Genomic DNA, 26,313 nt, shown 5'->3' with positions numbered 1-26,313 from the left:
CAGGTGACACTACTGTACACCAAATTTTAACCTGACACTTCTTCGGAAGTAAAATAAATGCTGTTATGAAATGTATCTTAGTCTTGGCAACCTAAAGGATTGTAATTTGTAAACCTTAAAAATCTCTCTAAAATCTTGAAATTCTCTAAAAGTCAATTTCCACACAATAATTACAATTCAATATGAACTATTTTACTTGAATGAACCTTAGCTTTTAAATGTTTGCTCTCTGTAAATGAGGCCTTACCCCAAATATTTAAATAAAGGTTTGAATGAACATGACATAAAACATTAGACTCGAGATGAAAAAGATTTCATATTTTATTCATATACTGTAAGAAAATACAAAGAAATACACATTTTTACAAACAACCACAAAAGAACGTGCTTTTAAGTCCTGAAGTGAAGTGACACACATTCATTGTCTCACCATCCAAACCGAGACACCAGCTTGTTCTGATCGTCCAGATCTTTCTGAACCTTCTTCCTCATGTAAAAGATGGGGCAGTCGCGGCTGAGGAGGAGCGCAGCGGGACACTTCAGTTAACGGACGACAAAGCGGCACTTGCGCATGCCATGTAAATGACGCACCTGGTGCAGAGGACTTCCTCATGGAGGGAACCTTGGCAACGCTGACACTGAGTCCACAGTCGAGAGAAACGCTCCTCCAGAGTGTTTAAATGGAAAATCTGAAAGTTGGAACAATTTTTGAGAACACTGACTGGGACGCAAGTAAATTAGATTGCGTCAAAGTGCTGACCAACCTCTTTTTGGTACAGTTCCGACTCCTTCTTCTTACAGAAATCGCACACAGCATCTGCAATTAAACAACACACAATTGCTCTCTGCACCATCGCTACGCAACCATTATTAGGGTTAGCACATGCACTCGTCAAGTCGACCAAAATCCACGTACTGTCTGTCTTGAGAACAGCCTTGCAGCCAATACAAGTGCTCCTCTTCTGCGCAAACGCCATGAGGCCGCCGACCTTTGACGTCATCACAGTCTTACAGCGCGTGTGGTCGCCCTCTGAAAGAAAAGTGAGCGTTTATGTCTCAGGACTGACACTTTGCACATCGTCAAGTACAAAAGACAGAGGTGACAAAAAATAAATAGAAATCACTGACTGAGCAGGACGCTTTCTGCCTTGCTTTCCCCCAAAATGGGCTCAAATATTCTCAGCAGCGGCTTGGACAGCTGCTGGTCCAGGTAGTGTTGTGTGTCGATGGGGATGTTGTTTTCCAGCACATAGATGGGGTCCTAGCATATGGTGAGGATTCATTATTATTATTTTTTAAATTGCTCAGCAAGATATATATGGCGGACGTGTGGGGAAAAGGCTACGGGGGCCAGACCTCTGACTTCATGTACGCCGCCGCTCCTTTGGCGGCCTTCACGATGACGTAAGGAACTCGATCTCCCAGGTTAGGAGCGCTGCCTGCGTCTCGCTTCTTCATCCTGGCAAGTACACACAACAGCAGGGGGTTCTCGTTGATGAAATATTTCAAGGCAGTGACGGAAAACAATAATAATCAAAAGACGTGTTTGCTAGGACCTCTCAGCCAGCTCCACGTGCGCCTGCTTGCCGGCGTACTCCTGTGCCGTGCGCGTCAGTTCCTTGGTGATGACCAGCTGGCTGATGTCGATGCGGTTGCACAGCAGATCTGAGATCACCTCTTTGGCGTGAGTCACTGCGCCCTGGGGATCCCTAAGCGCGCACACACACACACACACACAACAACACTGTCAACATGTGCCTATTATTTCTACAAAAAAGGATTGAGGTGTCTTGAAGGAGCGCACCTGTCTATGAGGATTTTCTGCAGGCAAGTGTTAATAAGATTGGCCACAAGGGGGCAGTTGTCTCTGCGGACTGTTTCGATGCCTTTACAGTCCATCTTGTCATGCACGTCTGCATTTGAGGAGAAATAGAGGCCGGCGTAGCGCTTCTTGTTGATCAACAAGTATGGGAAGTACACCTGTGAAGATTAGCAAAGTAATGTGATGAGACATGACAAATCATGCTTATGTCATGTCCACACCCGCTGTCCAGAAGTCGCGTGCATGTTGCCATACGTTACCTTCTCAAACTCCAATTTGATGGGGGCTACGAAATGGGAAGACACCCACTGTGCGGCCTCTCTCCCGATGTTCATGGCCTCCTGCACGGTGCCAACGCCGAGTTTTACCATGACAGAATCTGTATCTCCATAGATGACCTTTGAAGTAGAACGTTCAAAAATATCATCTGGTTTTATGTGAAAAGACAAGTATGAATGAAGTGCAAGGAATTTGAGGATCCAAGTGTTTCTCACCTTGGCGTCGCCTTGGTAACCATTGGAAATGATGTACTTGGACTCCACCAACCGTTTGGTTTCCTCAATCATCTGTCTTCCAAATCCAGTCACACTCTGCATGTTAAAAAAAAACAAAAACATAATGAAAGTGAATGTGTCTTTCCTCAGCGGCAGTCAAATACTTAAAAAATTCTTCTTTTTATGTCCAATCCCATGAGTTACACAATGAATTGCAATGGAACTGTGATATGCCACCACTGCAAAATAGACTTCCTTTAAACATGTTTATGATTTCATTTTCTAGCTCCACTCATTTCTCATTTTGATCACATGCTTTGACATGAGACGTGCAGGAAGGGGCGACACTTGATGACAAAAATTGTGACTAAAAGCCAAGGACCCCCATCAATGTTCTTCAAGCGCTAGGTTGCCCTTACCTGTGAGATCTCCAGGCAGGGCAGCTTGCCCACCTGAGCCCCCGTGAAGCCGTAGACGGAGTTGGCACTGATTTTGAGGGCCAGCTGCCGGCCATCCAGCACCTGCTTCTTAAAAGGGTCCGTTTCTTTCTTCAACTCCTCTTTAGCCCTGCGGACAGAATGCGACAACTCCACTTTGCTGAAATCTGGGCGCCACTAAGGAGCGAGCATTCCAAGAATTGCTTTACGAATTGATCCCGATTCCAACCTCTTTCTGGCCGACAGCAAGTTCTCCAGGATCTCGGGTAGGAGGCCCTTCCTGACAGAACTCTTCACAAACTGGTCACCAGTGGGTGACCTGATGAAATCCGCTGGCGACAACCTACATTCGCAAGGCCATCGATTTGACGTCATGCCGCCAACTGCATCAACGTTTTCAAGACTCGGCAAAGTCATCCAAAAATCTCACCCCAGTTTATCAGCTGCACCTTTCTGCAGCAAGGTGGTGTAGCACAGATTGTGAGCCATCATGATGGACGGATACAAGGACGAGAAATCCAAGGTGGCGATGGGAATGCTGTAATAACCTTTCTCTGGCTCAATAACAGTAGCTCCAGTGTAATCTTCTCCTCCCTGCGACTTGACAACAGGCATCACCAGATCCTGCTTGGCGGCCTAAACATGACCGCAAAGCACCAAATCAGACGTCGGCATCCAAGATCCATTTTGACCGTCTCTCAGTCTCATACCTGTCGCAGCAGCTGGGAGACCACTTTGATCTGCTGCCCCCTGGACAGCAAGTAGGTCAGAGGCACGCCGGTCACTCGGGCCATCTCCATGTAATTGATCACGCACATCAGCTTCTGCAGCAGGCGCAGCGGCAGATAGGCGTCCTTCAGGCAGTACACGGCCAGACGTCGCCGCGTCTGTTCGTTGCCGTTCTAAGATTGGGCGGGGACGTTTGCAATTTGCACGGCTGCGGAACAAGTCCAAATGCGCCGGCGTGCGTGCGTGTTACCTGAAGATCTGTGATGATGGAGTGTTGCACATCCTCCTTCTGCTCTTGCAGAAAGTGGAAACTCACAGCATTCAGTGTGTAGGAGCGCAGTTTGTAGTCCCTGAGCAGAACCTGGCGGGCAAAGAAGGGTTTGATTCATTCGTTTCTTTTGGACCGACAGTGGAGAAGTTGTTGCCGACCTGCAGCAGATCAAACTGAACGCGGCCTTCCATGTTGACGATCTTGTTCTCCCTGCGGCCCATCTGCTTGCTCTGGAAGTTGAGGTCTCGCAACACTGACTTGATCCCTCTCACGCGGCCCAAATATGGAAACAGGTTGACCTGCGCGCCGATGAAGGGTCGTTATCACATAGAGGGAGGACAGGCAGTGCTGATGTGTTCAAGTACGGCAAGTCTTGCGCCAAACCTTTAAAGCAGCAGCCCTGTTCAGCAAGTAGGGAAAGTCAAAGTTTTGGATGTTGTATCCGGTGATGATGTCCGCGTCTACTGTTCTTAAAAATTCGGCCCAGCTCTGCTCGCAAACAAAATGTCAGGTTGGGACTGTTAAAAGAAATGTTGCAGAATGTGTGATTGCGCTTAAAAGAGCAAAATGCTTGCCTGCAGAAGTTGATTCTCTTGAGTGAAGCACAAAATCTGAGAGCCTACGATGCTGGCGCAGGACTGCAGCGTGAAGACCGTACGAATGAAGGGCTCCGTCTCGCCCTGTCGCTGCACCATGGACGCAATTTGAATCACTGGGTCTTTGTCAGCTTCTGGGAAGATTCCTTTTGGGGGGGGGGCATACACGTTAATCTAGCCTCAAGTCTGAAATGGCTTTTTTACTGATGGGCAGTGGCGGGACACAATTAAGTACAAATACTTCATTATTGAGTAGATATTTGAGGTATCTGTACTTTGAGTGTTACTTTCATGTTCTCCATTCGAAAAGAAAAGAAAAAGGGAACCTGACCCTTTACGATAAAGTTTTATGCGCCCTCACCAGTCTAAACATTGCATTCTGATTAATAGTTTGTTTATGTAATACAAATTGAGCAGCAAAATCCACACATTTCTATCCACCTCATTTCACCACTTGCTGTCAAATGAAAATTACATTACAGTTGCTCAGGTAACGACCAATTGGAGATTGTTTTCTGGGTTTGGTCATTCATATTCCAAAACGACAAGGATAATCAGAATGACAGGTTAAGACTAGTAATGTGCATATATTATTGTATAGAACATTTTTGACTTGACTTCCATTTTTCTTTTTTATGTTATTGGCTACAAGAATGATAACGAGTTCAATAGTTCATTTTCCACTGCCATCTTAACGTCCTCGGCGCCCTTCCCTAGGTTTATGCTAAACGTTTTATAACGTTTATGGCAGTCAAAGAGTTAAAAACCAACAGCTTTTGACTTCAAAAAGTATCTAATCTGAAAAAGCATACACAAGCCAAGTGTGCCTTTTCAGCTATCATGAGCTAATTCAGCCTTATTGCTTGTCCTTCACATTTTTATCAAAGTAAATGAAAGAGTACTACTTTGTGAACAGATTGTTTTTTGAGCTAAATTATAAGAACAAGTATTGTATACTGTATAATTGACTGTAAAAAGTCATTTTGAACTTTTGTTGTGCCCAAGTACACTTCAGAGTCTGTACTTTTGTACTTCTACTTTCACTAGCATCTCTTTTAAAATAAGTACAAGTAGCCCACCTTTTCTTCCAGCGCATTCAATGTCAAAGCTGAGGACACGGAGCGGTGCGATCCTCTGCCACTCTCCTTCTGCTGGGTGACTTATCAAGTCTGTCCATGCTACATCCACTTCATATTGGCACAAGGACTCCTAAAAGAAAAAAGGAAAATTATTATATCCAATACACAGTATAGCATGACAGCAATCTACTATGTGCAGCAAAAGCTGGCCTATGTCATGTACGGTCGACTGACCTTGCCCGGGTGCTTAGAATTAGTGTCCACTACACTCCTTTCCTCACGAACTCTGTACTGGCCTTTTGGAAGTTCGATCCAGCAACATCCAACCACATCACAGTCTACCATGAATCTGACAACACAAAACATTCATATGGATGGATGGATAGATTAGCTAGCTAGCTATTTTAGCTAGCTAGCTAGTCAGACAGACATCTAAGATAGTGTTAGATTATTAACATTGTTTTTCTGTTTCAATTTATATTTTTCAAAGTGTTTTTGATTTTAGCTAGAGATGTTACAACTGTTCCCCATATGTTAGTTAATCTGTAGTATTTTGTTCTTATCCTAAGGAATTAAGGTTTCTGAGTCCATTCATCTCAGAGTTGTAGGGAACTGCATATCAAAGGGCGTTCATAAATATCCCTGGAGCCAGGTTTACCCCCCATCTAAAGTAGAAAACAGGAACTGAAGTAAAGATAAGAATGGGGGGTGTATAGACTCGAAGACTCTTGTTGTTTCAGAATGAATGGGGGGATGCGACATATGGTGCTTGGGAGGGAACTGTTTTTGTATAAATGAGTGAGCGTATTTTGAGAATGTTACACTTTTGGACCAGAGCTGTTTGAGCCAGGTCCTAAGATGTCTTTCAGACTCTGAAATAAAGCTGGCAAACTTCTCCACGAGACTTCAACTTTGAGTTTTATTTGAACACGCAGAAATCAAAGAAATGATTTCCAACAATAGCTACCTAGCCATCTAAAATAGCTAGCTAGATTAAATTGCTAGCTAGCGAGCTACATTAGAATGCTAGACAGTTAGCTTTTACTAGCATTCTATTAAATCATTGTTTACTTTGTAATACAATCTCTTTTACAGAAAAGGGATCATGGACTGAGGTGGGACTGAGGACCATGGTCCTCAGTCAGAAAAGGGTGGCGTGCCCTCTCCGGGTCGGGGACGAGATCCCGCCCCAAGTGGAGGAGTTCAAATATCTTGGGGTATTGTTCACAAGTGAGCGTAGGACGGAGCGGGAGATCGACAGGCAGATCGGTGCAGCGTCTGCAGTGATGCGGACTTTGTCTCGGTCTGTGGTGGTGAAGAAAGAGCTGAGCCAAAAGGCAAAGCTCTTGATATACCAGTTGATCTACGCTCCTACCCTCACCTACAGTGCTGCTCAAAAGTTTGTGAACCCTGCAAGCATGGTCAGATTTTTTGTATAAAATATTAGCTAGCTGACATTGGGAGAAAGGCGGGTTACACCCTGAACTGGTTCATGAACCAAAAAGGCATGGTTTTGGAATGAGGGAGGAAGTGCTAAGAAAAAAAAACACACAAGCGCGAGATGAACTTTCAAACTCCACCCAGGAAAGCCGGAGCAGAGATTCAAACACTGAACCTCAGAACTGCGAGGCAGACAAAGTAACCGCCACCACGCTGTGCTGTCGTACATAAACAAATGTAATATCAAAACATACCTTATTTCAAAATCTATGTTGGCCTCAAAGGATTGGTAGCAATGGATGGGAAAAGGTCCGAACTTTAAGCCCTGCTCCAGCAGTCGCTTGGCGGGGGCAATGAGGCGAGGCATCGCCATGGTTATCCGCAAGAAGTCCAAGATTTTGTTACCGTGGTAACCGTACATATCTGGAGAACGCGAACAAAAAAAATAATGCGGGCTTACAGTCATTTTAGTTCAGTATCATCAGGTTAAACATAATGTGTAGGTTCTTCAAACCCTCACTTTCTTTGCGAGTCACATCCACAGCCAGCACGGTGATCGAGATGTTGTCTTTGTTGGAGCGCATGTCCTTCAACACGGCAGAGTTGAGTTCTCTTTTAAAGTCTCCCAAGTAATCCGGTGTGAACCCTTGTCACAGGCAGTAAAAAAAACACATTTTAGAGTGGAACGCATTTCCACACAAACACGAAAAAAAAAGAAGTGACAATACAAAAGGAAGTATTCACCATTTGGGGCCGGGACATAGAAGTAAGGTGCAAAACCGTGAACGTGACAACAAACACTGTTTCCACTGTCTGTCACGCCAAACATCCGAATGATGGGGACTCTTCCATGTGACTGCCCAGGCATGCCTGCCACAGCCGCTCCTGCAAAACAGCATAATTCAAGTCAAGAAGGCAATAACAAACGATTTAATTGCGATTTTATCTTTCCTTAATATTGTGATTTGTTATGTGGCTATTTTGTCAAGGTCCTCTTTGAACATACCTTAACAATTGAAGCTGTAAGATAATGATAGCTATTATTGTTTATAGATTTACATTTGAGCGGGTTAGTCGACTAACAAAATTAACTTCCGTGGCAGCCCTACTGTACACCTAAGCACTTATTCTGGTGTTTTGCGACTTTGCATTTAATGTTAGCATAGCGATTAGTATTAGCTTCATCGTCATTTGATTCCTCTAGCTGCTCAGTGTGTTTGCATGCTTAGCTACTAGCCCGCCTTTAGTGATAGCACTACTTGATAGAAGTCTATCTTATTTGCCGCCGCGAAGGCGAGGATGAGTTATTTAGAGGAGAGGAATCGTTCAGCCCCAGTCCAGTCAGTGTACCTAAATAATAGTCCAGGTCAATCTGTTGAAACACCAACGAATCAGAGGATGGTTCCAGTGGAGGGGCATTGGGCCTCCGCCAGCGAGGGTTCAGGTCTGCCGAAAAGAGCTCACCTGCCACAAAAAGTTTACAGCTGTTAATTACTACAGTACCAGATTGAATTTTCAATAGCGATACTTCTTACATACCAACAGGAATAACATCATGCCCGGCTTGCCCCTCCAGCTCCTCTGAATCCATGTCCACATCATCAAACATGGACAATTCCTCCTCAAAGTGCGAAGGACTGTCCTCCCATTCACCAGCCGTCTTGCTGCGTTTGGCTTGGGAAAGGCCACCCGTGAAATGTGCACCATTGCGCCTTTTATAATCCATGACAACTGAAAAACAAAACACACTCATCTGAACACTGGCTTTGTCAATGATCAACAAAACGCAATTCCAACACAAGAAGCCATTAATTGTAATTTTGCTTATAGCAGGTCATGAATGCAAGTAGAAAAAAAATCCCCTGTTGTACATTTAAAAGGAATGCGTAAACTAGCTGTAACTATCGTTTATCAAATTGACTTACAATATCACGATAAAATTGAATACTTTGGTAACAATAAAAATTTAATGAAAGACCACTCACACAGAGTCTGTTGATTGACTTATAACCTTCCGAATGAAGGAAGCAATACAGCTGCGGCCTCGATATTTTGCTAGTTAACTACACAGTCAACTTAGTGGACTAGTAGTTAGCGTGTATAATTTGTGAGTGCCTTGCTGTTGTATTCTCCTATTCAACATTTCCATTCAGTTAGAATAACGTATGAAACTTGACTACAGGACGTCTGCCGCGTTTCAGGTGTTGCATATTTCAGTTCCAAACTGCAACAGCGTGCGACAAGGACAAGCTAAGTAACAATCACAACCACAACAGTGTCACTCCATCGTTGATCCAATAAAACGTTTACAGTCGTGTTTGTGGGACTATTGCTAGCTGCTGTGTTTCTGATCGAACCTTATCAAAATCAGTGAAAGTTAGCTTACTTTTTCCCAACGACCAGGCTTGACAACGACTCCCGCCACTCTTCTCTAATTCTGCGTAAGAGCGCGGAAAACCAAACTTTCGCCCCATCCTGCAAAGAAAAGGAAGTGATGTCACGAGTGGGCGGGATCTTGTTGCTGAGTTCGACAATGTAAACATAAAATACATACGATTTAAATATTAGAATACAACTTCAACAAATTCACATCAGAACACGCCAGGGAAGTTTATTTTATTTTGTATCTTATAACTCAAAATATACACACACACAACAGTCAGGGGGCAAACAGGCAAAAAGAAGAAGAAGATAAAATAATAATAATAATAATAAAACCACATATAGACACAGAGTTGTGTGCGCTTGACTGCTTGACTTAAAACATAAAAATTTGGTTTCTGGTTAACGTATCGACATTTAGGAATATCCCATTTAGCCAACGGTATACGGTCAAATGTTGAGAACGAATTTCGCCCCACTTAGGTGGGTGTGACAATCAGTGGTATTTTAACTTTAATAAAATGTATTTTTGTTCACAGATGAATAGTTGTTGAAGCCAAATAATATATTTTCATAACAAAGGGAAAAATGTGGTTCCATAATACCAAAAGTACAAATTATTTTATTCACTTATTTCATCCATTTATAAAAGCAAAAACAATATAATATAAATGCAAATGTTCTCCAATATAGAATGAAATAGAGAAGAAAGAAGACCAAGTCTTAAATTATAAATATCTTTCCAGAATTTTACAAAAATTTGAAATCAATGGCACTGTCTTTTTTAACCTTGGTCAATAAATAAATAATCATAATTAGGGGTGTATTGCGTAGTACCACCTGCTGATTTGATTTGTTTCACGTTTCATAATACCAATACAAATCTATAAATTGATTATTGCAATTTTTTAACACAAATTTAGACAATACTAATCAATAAACTTGTACGTGCACACTGTAAGATTTGTATGAAAATGTATTTATCTGAAACTTCAGGCTTATAACTGAGCCACTGTATTTAACAAACAGTACTTAAATAAAAATATTAAGGCTTAATGTTTGATTAATATAACATTCTTCCATGCTTAAAGTGTGAACCCTAACCCTAAGTAAGACGTTTTGTTGAATATTTCCATTAAAAAATTATGTTTAAACATTGATTCGGCCGCATAATGAATCGATTCGAGAATTGTGCACTGTAATATCGGGATATATTACCAAAATAGATTTTTTTTAACACCCCAAATTATAATCATTACCCCCCCCCCCCCCAAAATTTTCATGGGTAACACCTATGAAGTACAGTATTTTTAATAACAATTCGTTCACTTTGTTGTTAAGATATTTAGCAGGCAAGATTTAACACCAGTAGCCAAAAGTATTTTAATGAAGATGTTTTTTTTGATTATGTAATTTGTTAATATTCTGTAATATTTTTTTATTCATAAATGCAAGTATAGCATGGTATCCTATTCCTATCCACCTTCGCACACTTTCACGTTGATACTATTTATATTAGACATACAATTGACTTGCGTAACAAAAAGGGTTTGAAAACTATAAATATTTGTAAGCTTTTAAGTCATTTTAATGTATGTGAAACCCCTGGCATTGTCGCCTTTTTCTCATGTTGTACCCCGCCCCCCCCCTTTTTTTTTTGTTCTCAAACGCAAGCCACGGCCGACAGCGCCACCTGGACACGATTTCTCATAGGTCATGTTTGCAGCACCGGAAGTGATTACAGTCTCTGTCGAGCTAACATCCGCACACGGGAAGACAACATGGTGCTGGAGAAGAAGAGCTCCGCTCGGGTAGAGGCGGGCCAGCGGAGGGTTCTGGACGACGCCACCCGCCAGAGGAGGCTGAGTCGGCAGCTGGACGCTTTGGAGAAAGACAACTTCCAGGACGACCCTCTGAGCTCGCTCCCTCCGCCAGGTCCGACGGCTCGCCTACCCGCCTTCAGTGAAACAGAGGAGCCCGAGAAGAAGAAGAGGAAGACGCGCGGCGACCACTTCAAGTTGCGTTTTAGAAAAAACTTCACGGCGCTTCTCGAGGAAGAGAACTTGGCGGACAAGCCGGAGCCCAACTACCTTTCGGCACTGGCCCCTCCCTCGTCTCTCCCCCCGCGCCATTTCTGCTGCGTGTGCGGCTTCCCGTCCAACTACACTTGCACGACCTGCGGGGGGCGCTATTGCTGTGTCAAGTGTTTGACTACACACCGAGAAACCAGATGTCTCAAGTGGACGCTATGATGGACGCTGCCTCGTTTTCATGGAAACATGTTCTCGTTGTCCAGATGGGAAGTAACAAACAACCCAATGGGGTAAAAAAATTATAATAATAAAAAAAACTTGTACAGTAATCATCACAGTGGAATGACGTGTTTTGCTGTTTTTATATTTGTTGTTCCCACAGAGCTGCGAGAATAAACGGCTGTTAGTGTTGCTTGTTGCTTTGTCTGCAATTTCGATTTCTGTTTGATCATTTATTTATTTATTTTTACATGCTCAGATGTGGGTGGCGCTTGGTGGTTTCTACAATGAAAACTTCATTTTCGACAAGTTTAACAGAGTGGTTGTTTTTCAGGGTTTGGCTTTATCTTTTTCTGAATGGCACTTAAGAGCTTTTGCACCTGAACTCTTCAAATACGTGTACGGAAAAAAATGTATTTGGGAAGTCAACACAAAATTTCTTAATACAATATTTTTTGAGCCCCCAGTAGTCTGAACACATCATTGTAAATATTATTGCGTTTGTGGAATACGAGTTAAGCAGCAAAATCCACCCATTTGTATCCATCTCAGGGAGGCCATTTTGCCACTTGCTGTCAACTGATAATGACATCACATTTGCTCAGGGCACAAGTAACAACCAATCACGGCTCAGCTTCAGATGACAGGTGAGCCATGATTGGTCGTTACCAACTTACGGAGAACTGTGCAACTGTAATGTCATTTTCAGTTGACAGCAAGTTGCAAAATGGCCACCGCCTGTGATGGATAAAAATGGGTGGGTTTTGCTGCTTTGCTCATGTTCCACAAACGGGGTCTGCATAGAACGTAATAAAATTAATTGGGGGGTGTAAAACATTAGCTCTGTTGGTATGCTGTTTGTAACATCGATGTCAAATGATAGGACTGTCATAACCAAGAGCCCGAACCTGAAAAGGACAACATTTAAAACTAGAATAGATTACTTGTATCCTTAATTTAAACTCTAGAACCTTCACACTCCAAAGGCCACCTTGGTAGTGGTCTCAAGTATTGCTTTTATAGTCTTTAGTGTGTTGAGTAATTATTCCTCCCTGAATTGTCCAGAAAACGGTTAAGGCAAGTGTAAATGTTAAACCTGGCAATTTTATAAAATGTGTGGTCAAACCCGAGTTGGGGGAAGCATACTTAGTTTTCAGAGAGCAAATTGTGACTGTGTAGTACACCCCATACTCTTTAGAGCAGAAAGCACACACATTGCTAATATTTGCCCTTGCCAAGAGTTGGGTCGGTCACATTTAAGCTGTTAAAAATCGTTATGTGAGAACCTCGTTGAAGAATGTAGCCTTTGACCAAGTCCCGAGTTGCTTCACCTACTTTCATTTACGTCACACGTCGAGGCAGAGACAGAGCGAGTCGGAGCCAATGAAAGTGAAGTTCATGAATAATGTACAAATGCAAGAGGCGGCGCGTTCATGGACCCAGTTTCCTGTTGTATTACAGGGCACCTAAGAGTCTAGCTGCAGACGCTACATTTCGTTTGGATTTGTGTTTAATGCCAAAATGTCTTGAATTTTGTAATTTTATTATAAAAAAAAAAAGCTGCAGACGCTGGGCGAATGGACCTCTACCGGAAACAATTGACTTCGAGCGACGCACAAAATTTTTTTTTAAGCAAATAATTTTATAAACTGTTTAGTTAATTTGGACAAAACAATATATAAACATATAGAAATTTTGAATACAAACAATGTATACAACATCAACAACACAACCGTGATTTAAATGTCAACCTTTTTTTATTTAAGGAAATTGAAAGTTTTGGAAGGACATTGAGTTTTTTTTTTATTCATTTTGTCTTGTTCGAACGCACGGTTCTGTTTTGTTTTGCCAGCAGACAGCCAGCCGCACGCTAGACAGGATGAGAGCTGAACATGCAGTCAAAATGTTTTTTCCGTCCCAATTTTGGACGAGTGTAACCTTTAACCCTTGTGTAACGTTCATGTTGTTACTCAGCCAGTGTTTGTGGGTCTGATGGACCCATTGCATTTTGTGGCTTTTAATGCTTCACAATCAAACACTTTATGTTAAAATACTGAACAGATGTTTACCTTATCCCAATTACAAGCAGTATAAACAATATATATTGTTAATATTTGCCCTTTACCTTTGTTAGGTCAAATTTATAAGTTATTTAAAACGTAGTAAAGAGAATAAATTAAAATCAAGATAAGAGTGGAAACAAATTTATAAGTGAAGCAAGGTTTTTCAAAACCATTCACTTTTATTTCTTTGAACTTGAAATTTTAACCATTGCACAACACAAGCTGAACACATGAACAAAGTAAACATATCAGTCAAGACAACACATCAGCCCCATTGAACACATGGCCTTTAGCCACTAGCCTATACAACACATGAGGGGCAGAGCTTTACTGTGTGTGTGTGTGTTGCAGATATGATTTTTGCACTTGATGCATGTATATTGTGTTTTCCTGTCCATCTTGGGCCCGCGCACTTCGCATATTTGTGGTCTCACCAATGCCTTTCCCAGATCCTCAAGAAAGAGCCGTCTTTTCTGGAGCTTCACTCGGTTCCACCCTGGGTTCAGTGCCATCCAAATGACAAAGGCATTGTATGCTGAGATGTCCAACATGTCAAAGAATGTCACCAGTGGCCAGCGTAGGGTCCTCCGTTTGCAGCTGTAGGCCATCACCAGCGTGTCCATGTTGTCTACCCCTCCTTTTGTGGCATTATAATCCATGATGATCTCTGGTTTGAGATGTTCCTGGTCACAGATTTTTCCATCCATGTGCAGTGTACTCATGAGTGCCACATTCTTGCCTTTCTTTGGCACATACGATACCAGGGATGTGTCAGCCGTGTATGCAAATTTGGAGGACTTGACAGGCCTGTTCTTTGATGTCAGCAGTTGAGGTGGGAGCTCTGACCTGTTTTTCCTGATTGTTCCCACCATGGTCAGCTTCCTCTTCAGGAGCTCCTGTCCCAGTTTGTGAGAGGTAAAAAAATTGTCACGTGATGTTGTGTCCACTGAGTCCCTGAGACATGTCGAGGACAACTCATTCCTTGGCTCCTCCATCAGGTTTCCCTGTGTAGACTTGTAAGTTCCAAGCATATGAGGACATGGCATCACAGGCAGCCCAGATCTTTATACCATACTTTGCAGGTTTAGATGGTATATACTGCCGAAAGGGGCAGCGGCCCCTAAATGGCATCAGCTGTTCATCAATGGTGACATTTGGCCCAGGGTTGTACAGCAGGGGGAGGCGGCGCACCCACTTGTCCCACACTGTCCTGATGGCAGCTAGTTTGTCTCTCTGCCGTCGAGCTGGTCTGTCATCTCGGTTGTCAAAGCGGATAATCCTGGAAATAAAGTGAACATTTTCCAGAGACATTCTTGCACGGAAAATATCTCTGCCAGTTTCTGCATCCCACAGGGATGCTGCAGATTCCCCTTTGGACCTGAAAACTCCAGCAATGATGAGAACTCCGAAGTAAGCATGTAATTGGGTTTGGTCCATTTCCTTCCACCTCTCCCCAAAAACACATCTTCCTTCTAAATTAGTGCAGTCAAGAACAATTTCCTGGTACCGCCCTTCAAGATAGTATAAGAATATTGTAAGTCGCGGGGGGAGCGGGGGCTGTGGACCGGTGGGGTGCCTGGCGGGCCTGCAGTGCCCCGTCCTGCTGCGTTGGGTTGGGGGCGCGGGCCGTGTTGGGGTGGGGGGCGCTCCTGCTCCTGGGTTTGCTCTCCGGCCGGTGGCCCTGGCGGGGCCCGGGGGTCGTCCTTTGGCGCTGCCGCGGCCTGGGAGGCCCTGAGGTGTTGCGCTTGCTCTGTCCTGGCAGGGGTCGACGGCTCCCCTCTTTGGTGGAGATTTTCATGCATGCCAGATCCACCACACCAGCATCTATCGAAACTCAGACGCAATCTGCTTCTTCCTCAGGTCATTGAATCGGTGGAGGCTGGTGTCTGTGGATCTCACTCTGCTTCGTTTGTCCCTCCTTCCTTTCCTCAGTCTCTCCTTTGGTCTCTTGAGGTCTCCCTGATTTTTTGGATTTGTTGGAATTTAGATGTTTCTGGGGTTGGTGAAGAACTCTAGTTGGTGGCCCGGTGGGTGGTGTCTGGTCGGTGCTGGATTTCACCTTCCTTTGTTTTCTTTGGTCCTTCCTCGGGTCTCCTGACGGCGGTGTTCGGTTTAGGTGAACGGTATGGGATTTTTTTTAAATAGGTTTTTGGTGAACTAACGAATACACACACGCACATACACATACAAAAAAAAAAGAACAAAAAAAAAAAAGCAATGATGATGACATTACCGAATGAACTGAGCTATTTTAGAAAAAACAAAAAACAAAAAAAAACGAACAATTGCCAGGTACCGCCCTTCAAGATAGTATAAGAATATTGTCAGTCCTTGTAAGAAGCTGCAGCCATTGTCTGTAACTCATCAGTGCCCGGAATATTCTGTAGAAATAAAAGCTTCGAAGGAACTGTTCATCGTCTCCAGCCTGTATTTGGATAACCAACATTCTCACTACCCGAAAGGAAACGAACACGCGGAGGAAAAGATCTACTCCACAACAGGCCATACTACCCTGAGAACGTCCGATCTTGAAAGCTAAGCAGTCGGGCCTGGTTAGTACTTGGATGGGAGGCTGCCTGGGAATACCAGGTGCTGTAAGCTTTTGCACCTCCATCGCAAAAGTAAACTTTCACAAAAGACGTCAAGAACACTAGCTACTTGCGAGCAGACAGCCGCACGCTAAACTGACAGGATGAGAGCTGAACATGCAGTCATAATGGTTTTTCCGTCCCAATTTTGGACGAGTGTAACCTTTAAAAGAGTCAACTGTGTGCTTTATCTCGGCTTACGACCATACTACCCCTGAGAACGCTCAGGTGTTGTTGATTGGCCACAGCTGTGCTGATTGTGCCTGTTTGTGTCAGTGGGGCTGTGTGCTCCTCATTATGTGGTTTGGTGTTCTTTCTCTATTGGTTTTTGAATTTATTTTGTTTATTTTTGTGTTAGTTTTGTTTTTAATCCTCCCGGCTTTCTTGGCTGTGGAGGAGGGTTTCGGTTCCCCCCTGAGCTTTTGCTTGGTTTGGACTGGTAAAATGGATGTGGCCTCTGCTGGGCCCAGGTCGTCTGGAATGGAGATTGGAGTTTCTGCTGGCAGGAAGGTTGGCGGCGATGTTGGTGCGGATGCTATTGGAGGAAGTATGAGTGTGACACATAAGCAAAAGGTGAGCTTTGAGAAGGAACTGACTGTGTTTTTGGAGCTTGAGGGTGGTGTAAGTCTGTCTCCGTTGGCCCTACTGAAGGCTACTAAGGAAGTCTGTGGCACGATTCTGGCCTGTCGAATGATAACAAAAGACAGGTTTGAAATGACTGTGGCATTCCAGGTGGCCAAAGAGAAATTGTTAGATGGGTTTAGAATCGGGGAAACTAGGGTTCATGGGAGGCATATTAGTGTTGATGAGCTTGTTTCTTTCATGGGCCTGCCAGCTTATATTGAGGACGAGGACATTCTTCAGAAGCTCCTCGCCTGGGGTGTTTCGGCCGTGTCCGGGGTGAGGAGACGGATGTGGCAGGGGACGAACATCGCTGACGGGACAAGGTTTGTTAAGGTCAGCTTTACAGACCAGGTGCGCTCTCTACTGTATTCTGTTATTTTTAACACTGCGGGGAGGGGGGGGGCTGAATATTTCTGGGTCATTCATGACAGGCAAGTGAAAGTGTGCAGAGGGTGTCTCCAGCCTGACCATGTGTTGGGTGAATGTCCTGATTTTTGTTGTGGGGGGGGCTAGTGGAATGTCTCACAGTCGTGCCCCTCAGCTGGATGATGGGGGGGGGGGGGGCAGTGTCCTGCCCTACCTCTAATGTCGTCGTGGCGGGGGATGGACCAGGGAGGGGGATGGGTGTGGATCTGGTTCCACACCTTATCCCTGAAGCGGCGGAGATGGTACTGAAGTCAGGCCAGACTCCTAAGTCTCAGCGCTCGAGGGCGGGCGCCGCATTGGCAGCCACTGTCTAGGAGTAGTGACAGATCCAGATCACTGACCGGGAGGGTTGAGTCAAAACGTGTCGATGAGCTCTGTGAGCCCCAGCCTGGTAGTGATCGGCGGTCGGGGCTGCAAGGTGAAGATCCCGTTTCATGCGGCACTGCCCGTTCTGAGTCTGCCACTGTTGATGCCACAACTGTTCCTATGGGCTTTATTCCCCAAGGGAATGAGGTTGCTCCGTCGAAGATGAATAGGAAGTGTAAACGGTAGTCTGGTGTCAGGATGATGGGTCAGCTCCTTGTTTTTTTCTCCTTCCTAATGCGATCTTTCTTGTCTCTATTAATGCTCGGAGCTTGAGGAGAGGGGTCAAGATGCACAGTGTGTTTCACAACACCACCTGGGATGTGCGGTGTATCCAGGGGACGTGGTGGGAGGCTGAGCATCTTCGCATGGTGGAGGCTATGGCTGTTGGTGATTTGTACTGTGTTTTGGGCTCTGTAAACTCCCGTGGTGTGGCTGTTCTCGTCAAGCCGGGTGTTTTCGGCGTGTCTTCTCCAGTGCATGCGGACCCACGTTGCCGCTTTATTGTGATTGATTTTCAGCGTGGCTCCACTAAATTCCGCCTTATTAATATTTATGCGCCTAATGAGGAGACGGAGAGGAAAACCTTCTTCAGTTCAGTTTTTCCTTATGTTACTGATTCCTCTATTTTGATTGGTGACTTTAATGTAGCTTTGTCAAAAATCGATCTCTGTCCGAACAACACATTTAGGAATGATGTTAGTAGAGGTTATTTAATTGATGCTGCAGTGGCTGCTGATCTGTCTGAAGTCTGGAGAGGTCTCAACCCCCTAAAAAGTGACTATTCCCGGCGTCAGGTGGTGTGTGGGGGGTCCTCCTCCAGTTTTGGATTGATCTGTGTTTTGTTTCGAGTGCTTTGTGGAAATATATTAGTGGCAGCTCCTATGCACGTGTGGGCTGCAGTGATCACTCCCTTTTCTCTGTCAACCTTGACTTCCTGGGTGGTAAGAGGAATGGGGGGGTCTGGGTTTTTAATAATATGCTGCTTGCCGACCCCACCTTTGTAAATTAAATGGAGCACCTTTTTGATTGTCTTGATGGTGAAATGGAAGTATGTGATTCTTTGATTGATTGGTGGGAACAGGCAAAGGCTAGAATTAGAAAGCTGTGCCTCCATTATAGTAAGCAGAGGAGGTGGGAGGAGTCCATCAGGGAGCGTACTGTCCGGAGCCACCTCCAGGAACTTGCTGCCACCTCTGGTGTAGGTCCGGTAGATCCAGAGTATTTGGAGCTGCAGGAGGAGCTCAGGAATATACAGCTTAGTCGGGCTAGGGGGGCGGCACTTAGATCCAAGGCCCAGTATGCGGTGGAGGGGGAGCACTCCACTGCTTTCTTCTTTGGTTTGGAGAAGTCCAGGCAGGGCAAGTTATATTTGGATAGCGTGTTGGATGAGTCAGGTAGATTACATAGTGAATTGGATAAGGTTTTGGATATTGTAGGTAGTTTTTATTCCGATTTATTTGATAGTGGAAGGATTAATGGGGTAAGCTGTAGTCAGGCACTAGGTGCGCTTGATGTGTCTCTTAGCTCTAGTGACGCTGATAGCTGTGACGAGCCTATTTCCTTGGCAGAGGTCTTTGCAGCAATTACGGGTCTCAATGCCAGTAGGAGTCCAGGAGAGGATGGATTGAGTGCGGAGTTTTATTGTGTTTCGCTCACAAGGTTAGCCCCGACTCTCCATACTCTTTTTCGCGATATTGAGAGAGAGGGTCGGGTTTCGGACTCTCTCTCTCTCTCTCTGTGTGTGTTGGAGAGGCTAGGTTTGGACTGTATAGGTGCGATTCAAATAGAGTATCTCTTTTTGCCCTCGGGGTGTCGGTCAGAACACAATGCAACAGTGGAGCGAAGATGTGGATTGGCAGCTTTAATCCCGGAACATCAGCAAGAGGCGGTTAGAGTAGTTGCACTTTAGTGTACAGGCATACAGGCATGGGCTGCTATGATGCAGGCACTGTGGCTAACTATGGATGCTTGTAATCCTGAAGTCCGGTGTATGCACGGTCTGATGATCTATGTGTGTGTGAATGTGTGTATGGTTCTGCAATAAACAGAAAGACAACACAGCGTATGAGTGTAAATACTTGACTCCTAATAAACACAAATACAGTATTGCATTACTTAACAGCACACATTGATTGGCTAAATAACTGGGTGCAACATTACTAATTTTATATGAACACGCACTATGTTAGCTGTGCACATGAATGGCTATAAACACACACAAAGTTGTACAACATACTAAACATGAGCTAATTACTCAAAAGTATGACGCACGTAACTAATCACTAAACATTATTGTGGCCGACTACGGCCGTGGACGTCGCGTAATGGCGCCGCGCAGTGAGAGCATAATGTCCCAAACTGACGGCAGACATTACGTGCAAAGTGGGACAAAACATGCAAATAAGCACACAAAACTTTAGTGAACTTCTCTAATAATGTCTAACACACAGAAGAGGACACATTTATGTAGTTAAATGGTGTTTAAGACACTTAATTAGTTACATAGCGAACTTCAAAGAGGTACTCAACGAGCTGTCAATCAAATCGGCGTCGGAGCTTAATAAGGCACACAAGATACACGGTAGTGCGACAAATAAACACGGTACACATAAACTAAAACACTACTTAGTGTACTCACTTTTGGTCAAAGACGCACACGATCACCACAGCTCGCAACACATTCTGTCATGGCGGCGTCCAACTGCACAATAACCGCTGCGCAACAAGTAATGGACCCAGAATGCAATGCGCGAATCACAGAAGTAAATATAATGACGGCACTCTATTCTTAACGTGGAATATGGAAAATATACGAATATAATAATGTTGACTATTCATATTTGGAACCTTTTTAACACGGAGTATTGTGACTCTGATTTTTAAGAAGGGTGATAAGCGGTGCCTGGCCAATTACAGACCAATAAGTCTTCTTAATACGGATTATAAAATACTGGCGAAAGTATTGGCGCATAGATTGAAAAGTGTTGTTGTGGAGTAAATCTTTTCCTCCGCGTGTTTGTTTTCTTTCGGGTAGTGAGAATGTTGGTTATCTGAATACAGGCTGGAGATCGATGACATGTCTGACACAATACTCTCCTTAAAGTGTTTGTTGAAGGAGATGCATGTCTCTGGTGGGATTCATGTTTCAGTTGATTTCAGAAAAGCATTTGATAGGGTCGAGCATTGTTTTCTTTACCGTGTTTTGGAGAAACGTGGCTTTAAAAATGGCTTTGTAAACTGGATTAAGCTTTTGTATTCCAGTGCGGTTAGCCGTGTAAAGTGTAATGGACTCCTGTCGGATAGCTTCCCTTTGCGGAGGTCGGTAAGGCAGGGGTGTCCTTTGAGCGCACTCCTCTATAGTATAGTGGCCGAGCCTTTGGCCGCTATGCTCAAGAGGGACAGGGCTGTGCATGGAATCGTGAGTCCATCTGGTAGGGAATATACGATTTTTCAATATGCGGATGATACCAATTTGGTTTTGCGAGACGTGGGGAGCCTCAATGTGGCTCTCCACATCCTAAATGTCTATTGCCTTGCCTCAGGAGCAAAGATACATTTTGATACGTTTGAAAAGTTGGGCGAGTATGGTGTTTATAATTTGTGTATGCTTCCCCAGCGGACTGCCCTGGATCTGGTCCCGCCTTTTGAGAGGGAAGTGTTTGAGGCATGGGCTAGACTGCGGCCGTTTGTTGTGGCGGCCCCTTGCTCCTTGTGGCAGCTAGGGCAAATGCTTTTACGTTTTAATCCTGACATGCTCTCTGATCCTCCTGAGAGGAGGGAGAGCATGTTCCGCGGGTCTTTTGAAAGGGCAGGTATAAAACGGGTTGGGCAGTTGTTAGATTTTGAAGGTGGGGTCGATGTGGAGTCTATCAGGGGTAAGTTTAGAGGGGCGGGTCTTAGGTTTAGGAGGACCGAAGTGGTGAGGAAGGTGAGTGATATACGGGCTTGTATCTTGAGAAGGTGGGGCACACTATGAGAGTGTACCGCCAGTTCAGGATGCATATGAGGGAGGGATTGACGGTGAGTCACCCCTTAATTTCGTTTGGGTTAAGGGGGAGGGGTTGATGTGATTGGCAGAGACGCCGACTCGTGCTCTATATCGTTTGCTGTTGACCCAGGTAGTTAGGCGCCCCACTGCCGAACATAGGTGGTCACAAGTATCCCCTGAGCAAGATACTGCATCCATTTGGGCTGATGTTTATACCCCAGGTTAGTAATTTTGCCTTTAAATTGCGACATCGACTCATTTTTACATGTTGTATGTTGCACAGTATTCAGCCCGACAGGTTTAGTCGAGACTGTCCAGTGTGCGGAGGAGTTCCAGAAGATTTGCTCCACCTCACGTTCCGGTGTCCGGTGCTTCTGGACCCGGCTGCAGGACCTCCTCGTCAGGAGATTGGGACTGAGACTCCCATCGCCGGCGGTTGATGTGGAGGACATTGGACGAGCCCTGGTTTCTGCTTTTCGGGCCCATCTGTCGGGATGTCCAGAGAGCTGATTCGGCTGGCGGAATCAACTGGGAGGCTCTTCATCTCTGCCTGTCCTTCGGGAGATATGCTGTGTACCTGGTGCGCAACATACACTTCTATGACGCCAGAACTGCTGACCACTGGGCTGTCTTTGTGAGACTTTTGGCAGCCCATATCCGCCATCTCCATGCTGTCAGAGAGCACGAGTTCGTGAAGACTTTTATTCAACGTAATGATTTATTTTCTTTGGATGCATCTGGCCTCCCCCAGCTGAACATTTGAGGACTTCCCGCCCTCTGGTGGTTTGCCCTCAAACCTCGGCAAATTTCCCCTGTCATTATTATGACATTGGTTTTGGTTACTTTGATGTTTCTTTTAATTTGTGCCTAGTTGTTGGTGGTATGTTTTTTGTGGTTTTGTAAATTAGTGTGTTATTTCTGTGTTGTATTTTATAAGAAAAAAAGAAAAGAAAAAAAGAACGCCCAATCTCGTAAGCTAAGCAGGGTCGGGCCTTGTTAGTACTTGGATGGGAGACCGCCTTGGGATGGACCAGGGAGGGGGATGGGTGAGGATCTGGTTCCACACCTTATCCCTGAAGCGGCGGAGATGGTACTGAAGTCAGGCCAGACTCCTAAGTCTCAGCGCTCGAGGGCGGGCGCCGCATTGGCAGCCACTGTCTAGGAGTAGTGACAGGTCCAGATCACTGACCGGGAGGGTTGGGTCGAAACGTGTCGATGAGCTCTGTGAGCCCCAGCCTGGTAGTGATCGGCGGTCAGGGCTGCAGGGTGAAAGTCCCCTTTCATGCGGCGCTGCCCGTTCTGAGTCTGCCACTGTTGATGCCACAACTGTTCCTATGGGCTTTATTCCCCAAGGGAATGAGGTTGCTCCGTCGAAGATGAATAGGAAGTGTAAACGGTAGTCTGGTGTCAGGATGATGGGTCAGCTCCTTGTTTTTTTCTCCTTCCTAATGCGATCTTTCTTGTCTCTATTAATGCTCGGAGCTTGAGGAGAGGGGTCAAGATGCACAGTGTGTTTCACAACACCACCTGGGATGTGCGGTGTATCCAGGGGACGTGGTGGGAGGCGGAGCATCTTCGCATGGTGGAGGCTATGGCTGTTGGTGATTTGTACTGTGTTTTGGGCTCTGTAAACTCCCGTGGTGTGGCTGTTCTAGTCAAGCCGGGTGTTTTCGGCGTGTCTTCTCCAGTGCATGCGGACCCACGTGGCCGCTTTATTGTGATTTGATTTTCAGCGTGGCTCCACTAAATTCCGCCTTATTAATATTTATGCGCCTAATGAGGAGACGGAGAGGAAAACCTTCTTCAGTTCAGTTTTTCCTTATGTTACTGATTTCCTCTATTTTGATTGGTGACTTTAATGTAGCTTTGTCAAAAATCGATCTCTGTCCGAACAACACATTTAGGAATGATGTTAGTAGAGGTTATTTAATTGATGCTGCAGTGGCTGCTGATCTGTCTGAAGTCTGGAGAGGTCTCAACCCCCTAAAAAGTGACTATTCCCGGCGTCAGGTGGTGTGGGGGGTCCTCCTCCAGTTTTGGATTGATCTGTGTTTTGTTTCGAGTGCTTTGTGGAAATATATTAGTGGCAGCTCCTATGCACGTGTGGGCTGCAGTGATCACTCCCTTTTCTCTGTCAACCTTGACTTCCTGGGTGGTAAGAGGAATGGGGGGGTCTGGGTTTTTAATAATATGCTGCTTGCCGACCCCACCTTTGTAAATTAAATGGAGCACCTTTTTGATTGTCTTGATGGTGAAATGGAAGTATGTGATTCTTTGATTGATTGGTGGGAACAGGCAAAGGCTAGAATTAGAAAGCTGTGCCTCCATTATAGTAAGCAGAGGAGGTGGGAGGAGTCCATCAGGGAGCGTACTGTCCGGAGCCACCTCCAGGAACTTGCTGCCACCTCTGGTGTAGGTCCGGTAGATCCAGAGTATTTGGAGCTGCAGGAGGAGCTCAGGAATATACAGCTTAGTCGGGCTAGGGGGGCGGCACTTAGATCCAAGGCCCAGTATGCGGTGGAGGGGGAGCACTCCACTGCTTTCTTCTTTGGTTTGGAGAAGTCCAGGCAGGGCAAGTTATATTTGGATAGCGTGTTGGATGAGTCAGGTAGATTACATAGTGAATTGGATAAGGTTTTGGATATTGTAGGTAGTTTTTATTCCGATTTATTTGATAGTGGAAGGATTAATGGGGTAAGCTGTAGTCAGGCACTAGGTGCGCTTGATGTGTCTCTTAGCTCTAGTGACGCTGATAGCTGTGACGAGCCTATTTCCTTGGCAGAGGTCTTTGCAGCAATTACGGGTCTCAATGCCAGTAGGAGTCCAGGAGAGGATGGATTGAGTGCGGAGTTTTATTGTGTTTCGCTCACAAGGTTAGCCCCGACTCTCCATACTCTTTTTCGCGATATTGAGAGAGAGGGTCGGGTTTCGGACTCTCTCTCTCTCTCTCTGTGTGTGTTGGAGAGGCTAGGTTTGGACTGTATAGGTGCGATTCAAATAGAGTATCTCTTTTTGCCCTCGGGGTGTCGGTCAGAACACAATGCAACAGTGGAGCGAAGATGTGGATTGGCAGCTTTAATCCCGGAACATCAGCAAGAGGCGGTTAGAGTAGTTGCACTTTAGTGTACAGGCATACAGGCATGGGCTGCTATGATGCAGGCACTGTGGCTAACTATGGATGCTTGTAATCCTGAAGTCCGGTGTATGCACGGTCTGATGATCTATGTGTGTGTGAATGTGTGTATGGTTCTGCAATAAACAGAAAGACAACACAGCGTATGAGTGTAAATACTTGACTCCTAATAAACACAAATACAGTATTGCATTACTTAACAGCACACATTGATTGGCTAAATAACTGGGTGCAACATTACTAATTTTATATGAACACGCACTATGTTAGCTGTGCACATGAATGGCTATAAACACACACAAAGTTGTACAACATACTAAACATGAGCTAATTACTCAAAAGTATGACGCACGTAACTAATCACTAAACATTATTGTGGCCGACTACGGCCGTGGACGTCGCGTAATGGCGCCGCGCAGTGAGAGCATAATGTCCCAAACTGACGGCAGACATTACGTGCAAAGTGGGACAAAACATGCAAATAAGCACACAAAACTTTAGTGAACTTCTCTAATAATGTCTAACACACAGAAGAGGACACATTTATGTAGTTAAATGGTGTTTAAGACACTTAATTAGTTACATAGCGAACTTCAAAGAGGTACTCAACGAGCTGTCAATCAAATCGGCGTCGGAGCTTAATAAGGCACACAAGATACACGGTAGTGCGACAAATAAACACGGTACACATAAACTAAAACACTACTTAGTGTACTCACTTTTGGTCAAAGACGCACACGATCACCACAGCTCGCAACACATTCTGTCATGGCGGCGTCCAACTGCACAATAACCGCTGCGCAACAAGTAATGGACCCAGAATGCAATGCGCGAATCACAGAAGTAAATATAATGACGGCACTCTATTCTTAACGTGGAATATGGAAAATATACGAATATAATAATGTTGACTATTCATATTTGGAACCTTTTTAACACGGAGTATTGTGACTCTGATTTTTAAGAAGGGTGATAAGCGGTGCCTGGCCAATTACAGACCAATAAGTCTTCTTAATACGGATTATAAAATACTGGCGAAAGTATTGGCGCATAGATTGAAAAGTGTTGTTGTGGAGTAAATCTTTTCCTCCGCGTGTTTGTTTTCTTTCGGGTAGTGAGAATGTTGGTTATCTGAATACAGGCTGGAGATCGATGACATGTCTGACACAATACTCTCCTTAAAGTGTTTGTTGAAGGAGATGCATGTCTCTGGTGGGATTCATGTTTCAGTTGATTTCAGAAAAGCATTTGATAGGGTCGAGCATTGTTTTCTTTACCGTGTTTTGGAGAAACGTGGCTTTAAAAATGGCTTTGTAAACTGGATTAAGCTTTTGTATTCCAGTGCGGTTAGCCGTGTAAAGTGTAATGGACTCCTGTCGGATAGCTTCCCTTTGCGGAGGTCGGTAAGGCAGGGGTGTCCTTTGAGCGCACTCCTCTATAGTATAGTGGCCGAGCCTTTGGCCGCTATGCTCAAGAGGGACAGGGCTGTGCATGGAATCGTGAGTCCATCTGGTAGGGAATATACGATTTTTCAATATGCGGATGATACCAATTTGGTTTTGCGAGACGTGGGGAGCCTCAATGTGGCTCTCCACATCCTAAATGTCTATTGCCTTGCCTCAG

At 44.8% G+C, this 26,313-nt stretch overlaps 2 protein-coding genes across 3 annotated transcripts; one reads left to right on the top strand and one right to left on the bottom strand.

The window, feature by feature from the left end:
- Positions 1–303: 303 nt before the first annotated feature.
- Positions 304–24,736, bottom strand: pold1 (polymerase (DNA directed), delta 1, catalytic subunit). 2 transcript variants are annotated; one of them, XM_086066779.1, is made up of 27 exons: positions 20,208–24,736; positions 9,255–9,343; positions 8,408–8,599; positions 8,219–8,332; positions 7,613–7,753; positions 7,389–7,514; positions 7,123–7,291; positions 5,663–5,777; positions 5,429–5,558; positions 4,329–4,495; positions 4,138–4,242; positions 3,912–4,052; positions 3,733–3,843; positions 3,464–3,655; positions 3,184–3,389; positions 2,983–3,096; positions 2,736–2,883; positions 2,317–2,412; positions 2,083–2,220; positions 1,805–1,980; positions 1,557–1,709; positions 1,357–1,459; positions 1,129–1,261; positions 917–1,030; positions 765–817; positions 592–689; positions 304–514 (listed from the first exon to the last, which is right to left on the bottom strand). In XM_086066779.1, the coding sequence occupies exons 2-27, from the start codon at positions 9,340–9,342 to the stop codon at positions 427–429; spliced, it is 3,411 nt and encodes a 1,136-aa protein (XP_085922905.1). In that variant the 5' UTR covers position 9,343; positions 20,208–24,736; the 3' UTR covers positions 304–426. The 2 variants fall into 2 exon arrangements, with proteins under 2 accessions (XP_085922905.1, XP_085922906.1); XM_086066780.1 differs by lacking the exon at positions 20,208–24,736 and adding an exon at positions 10,944–11,408.
- Positions 10,984–11,695, top strand: znhit1 (zinc finger, HIT-type containing 1). Its single transcript, XM_086066781.1, has one exon. The coding sequence runs from the start codon at positions 11,032–11,034 to the stop codon at positions 11,500–11,502; it is 471 nt and encodes a 156-aa protein (XP_085922907.1). The 5' UTR covers positions 10,984–11,031; the 3' UTR covers positions 11,503–11,695.
- Positions 24,737–26,313: the final 1,577 nt, after the last annotated feature.

This window comes from Leptonotus elevatus, chromosome 1 (assembly GCF_054856555.1).
Source record: "Leptonotus elevatus isolate MCC_2025b chromosome 1, RoL_Lele_1.0, whole genome shotgun sequence".
NCBI classification, from domain to species: Eukaryota; Metazoa; Chordata; class Actinopteri; order Syngnathiformes; family Syngnathidae; genus Leptonotus; species Leptonotus elevatus.
Note: the sequence above shows the minus strand (reverse complement) of the source record. Positions and strands in the feature narration are given on the sequence as shown.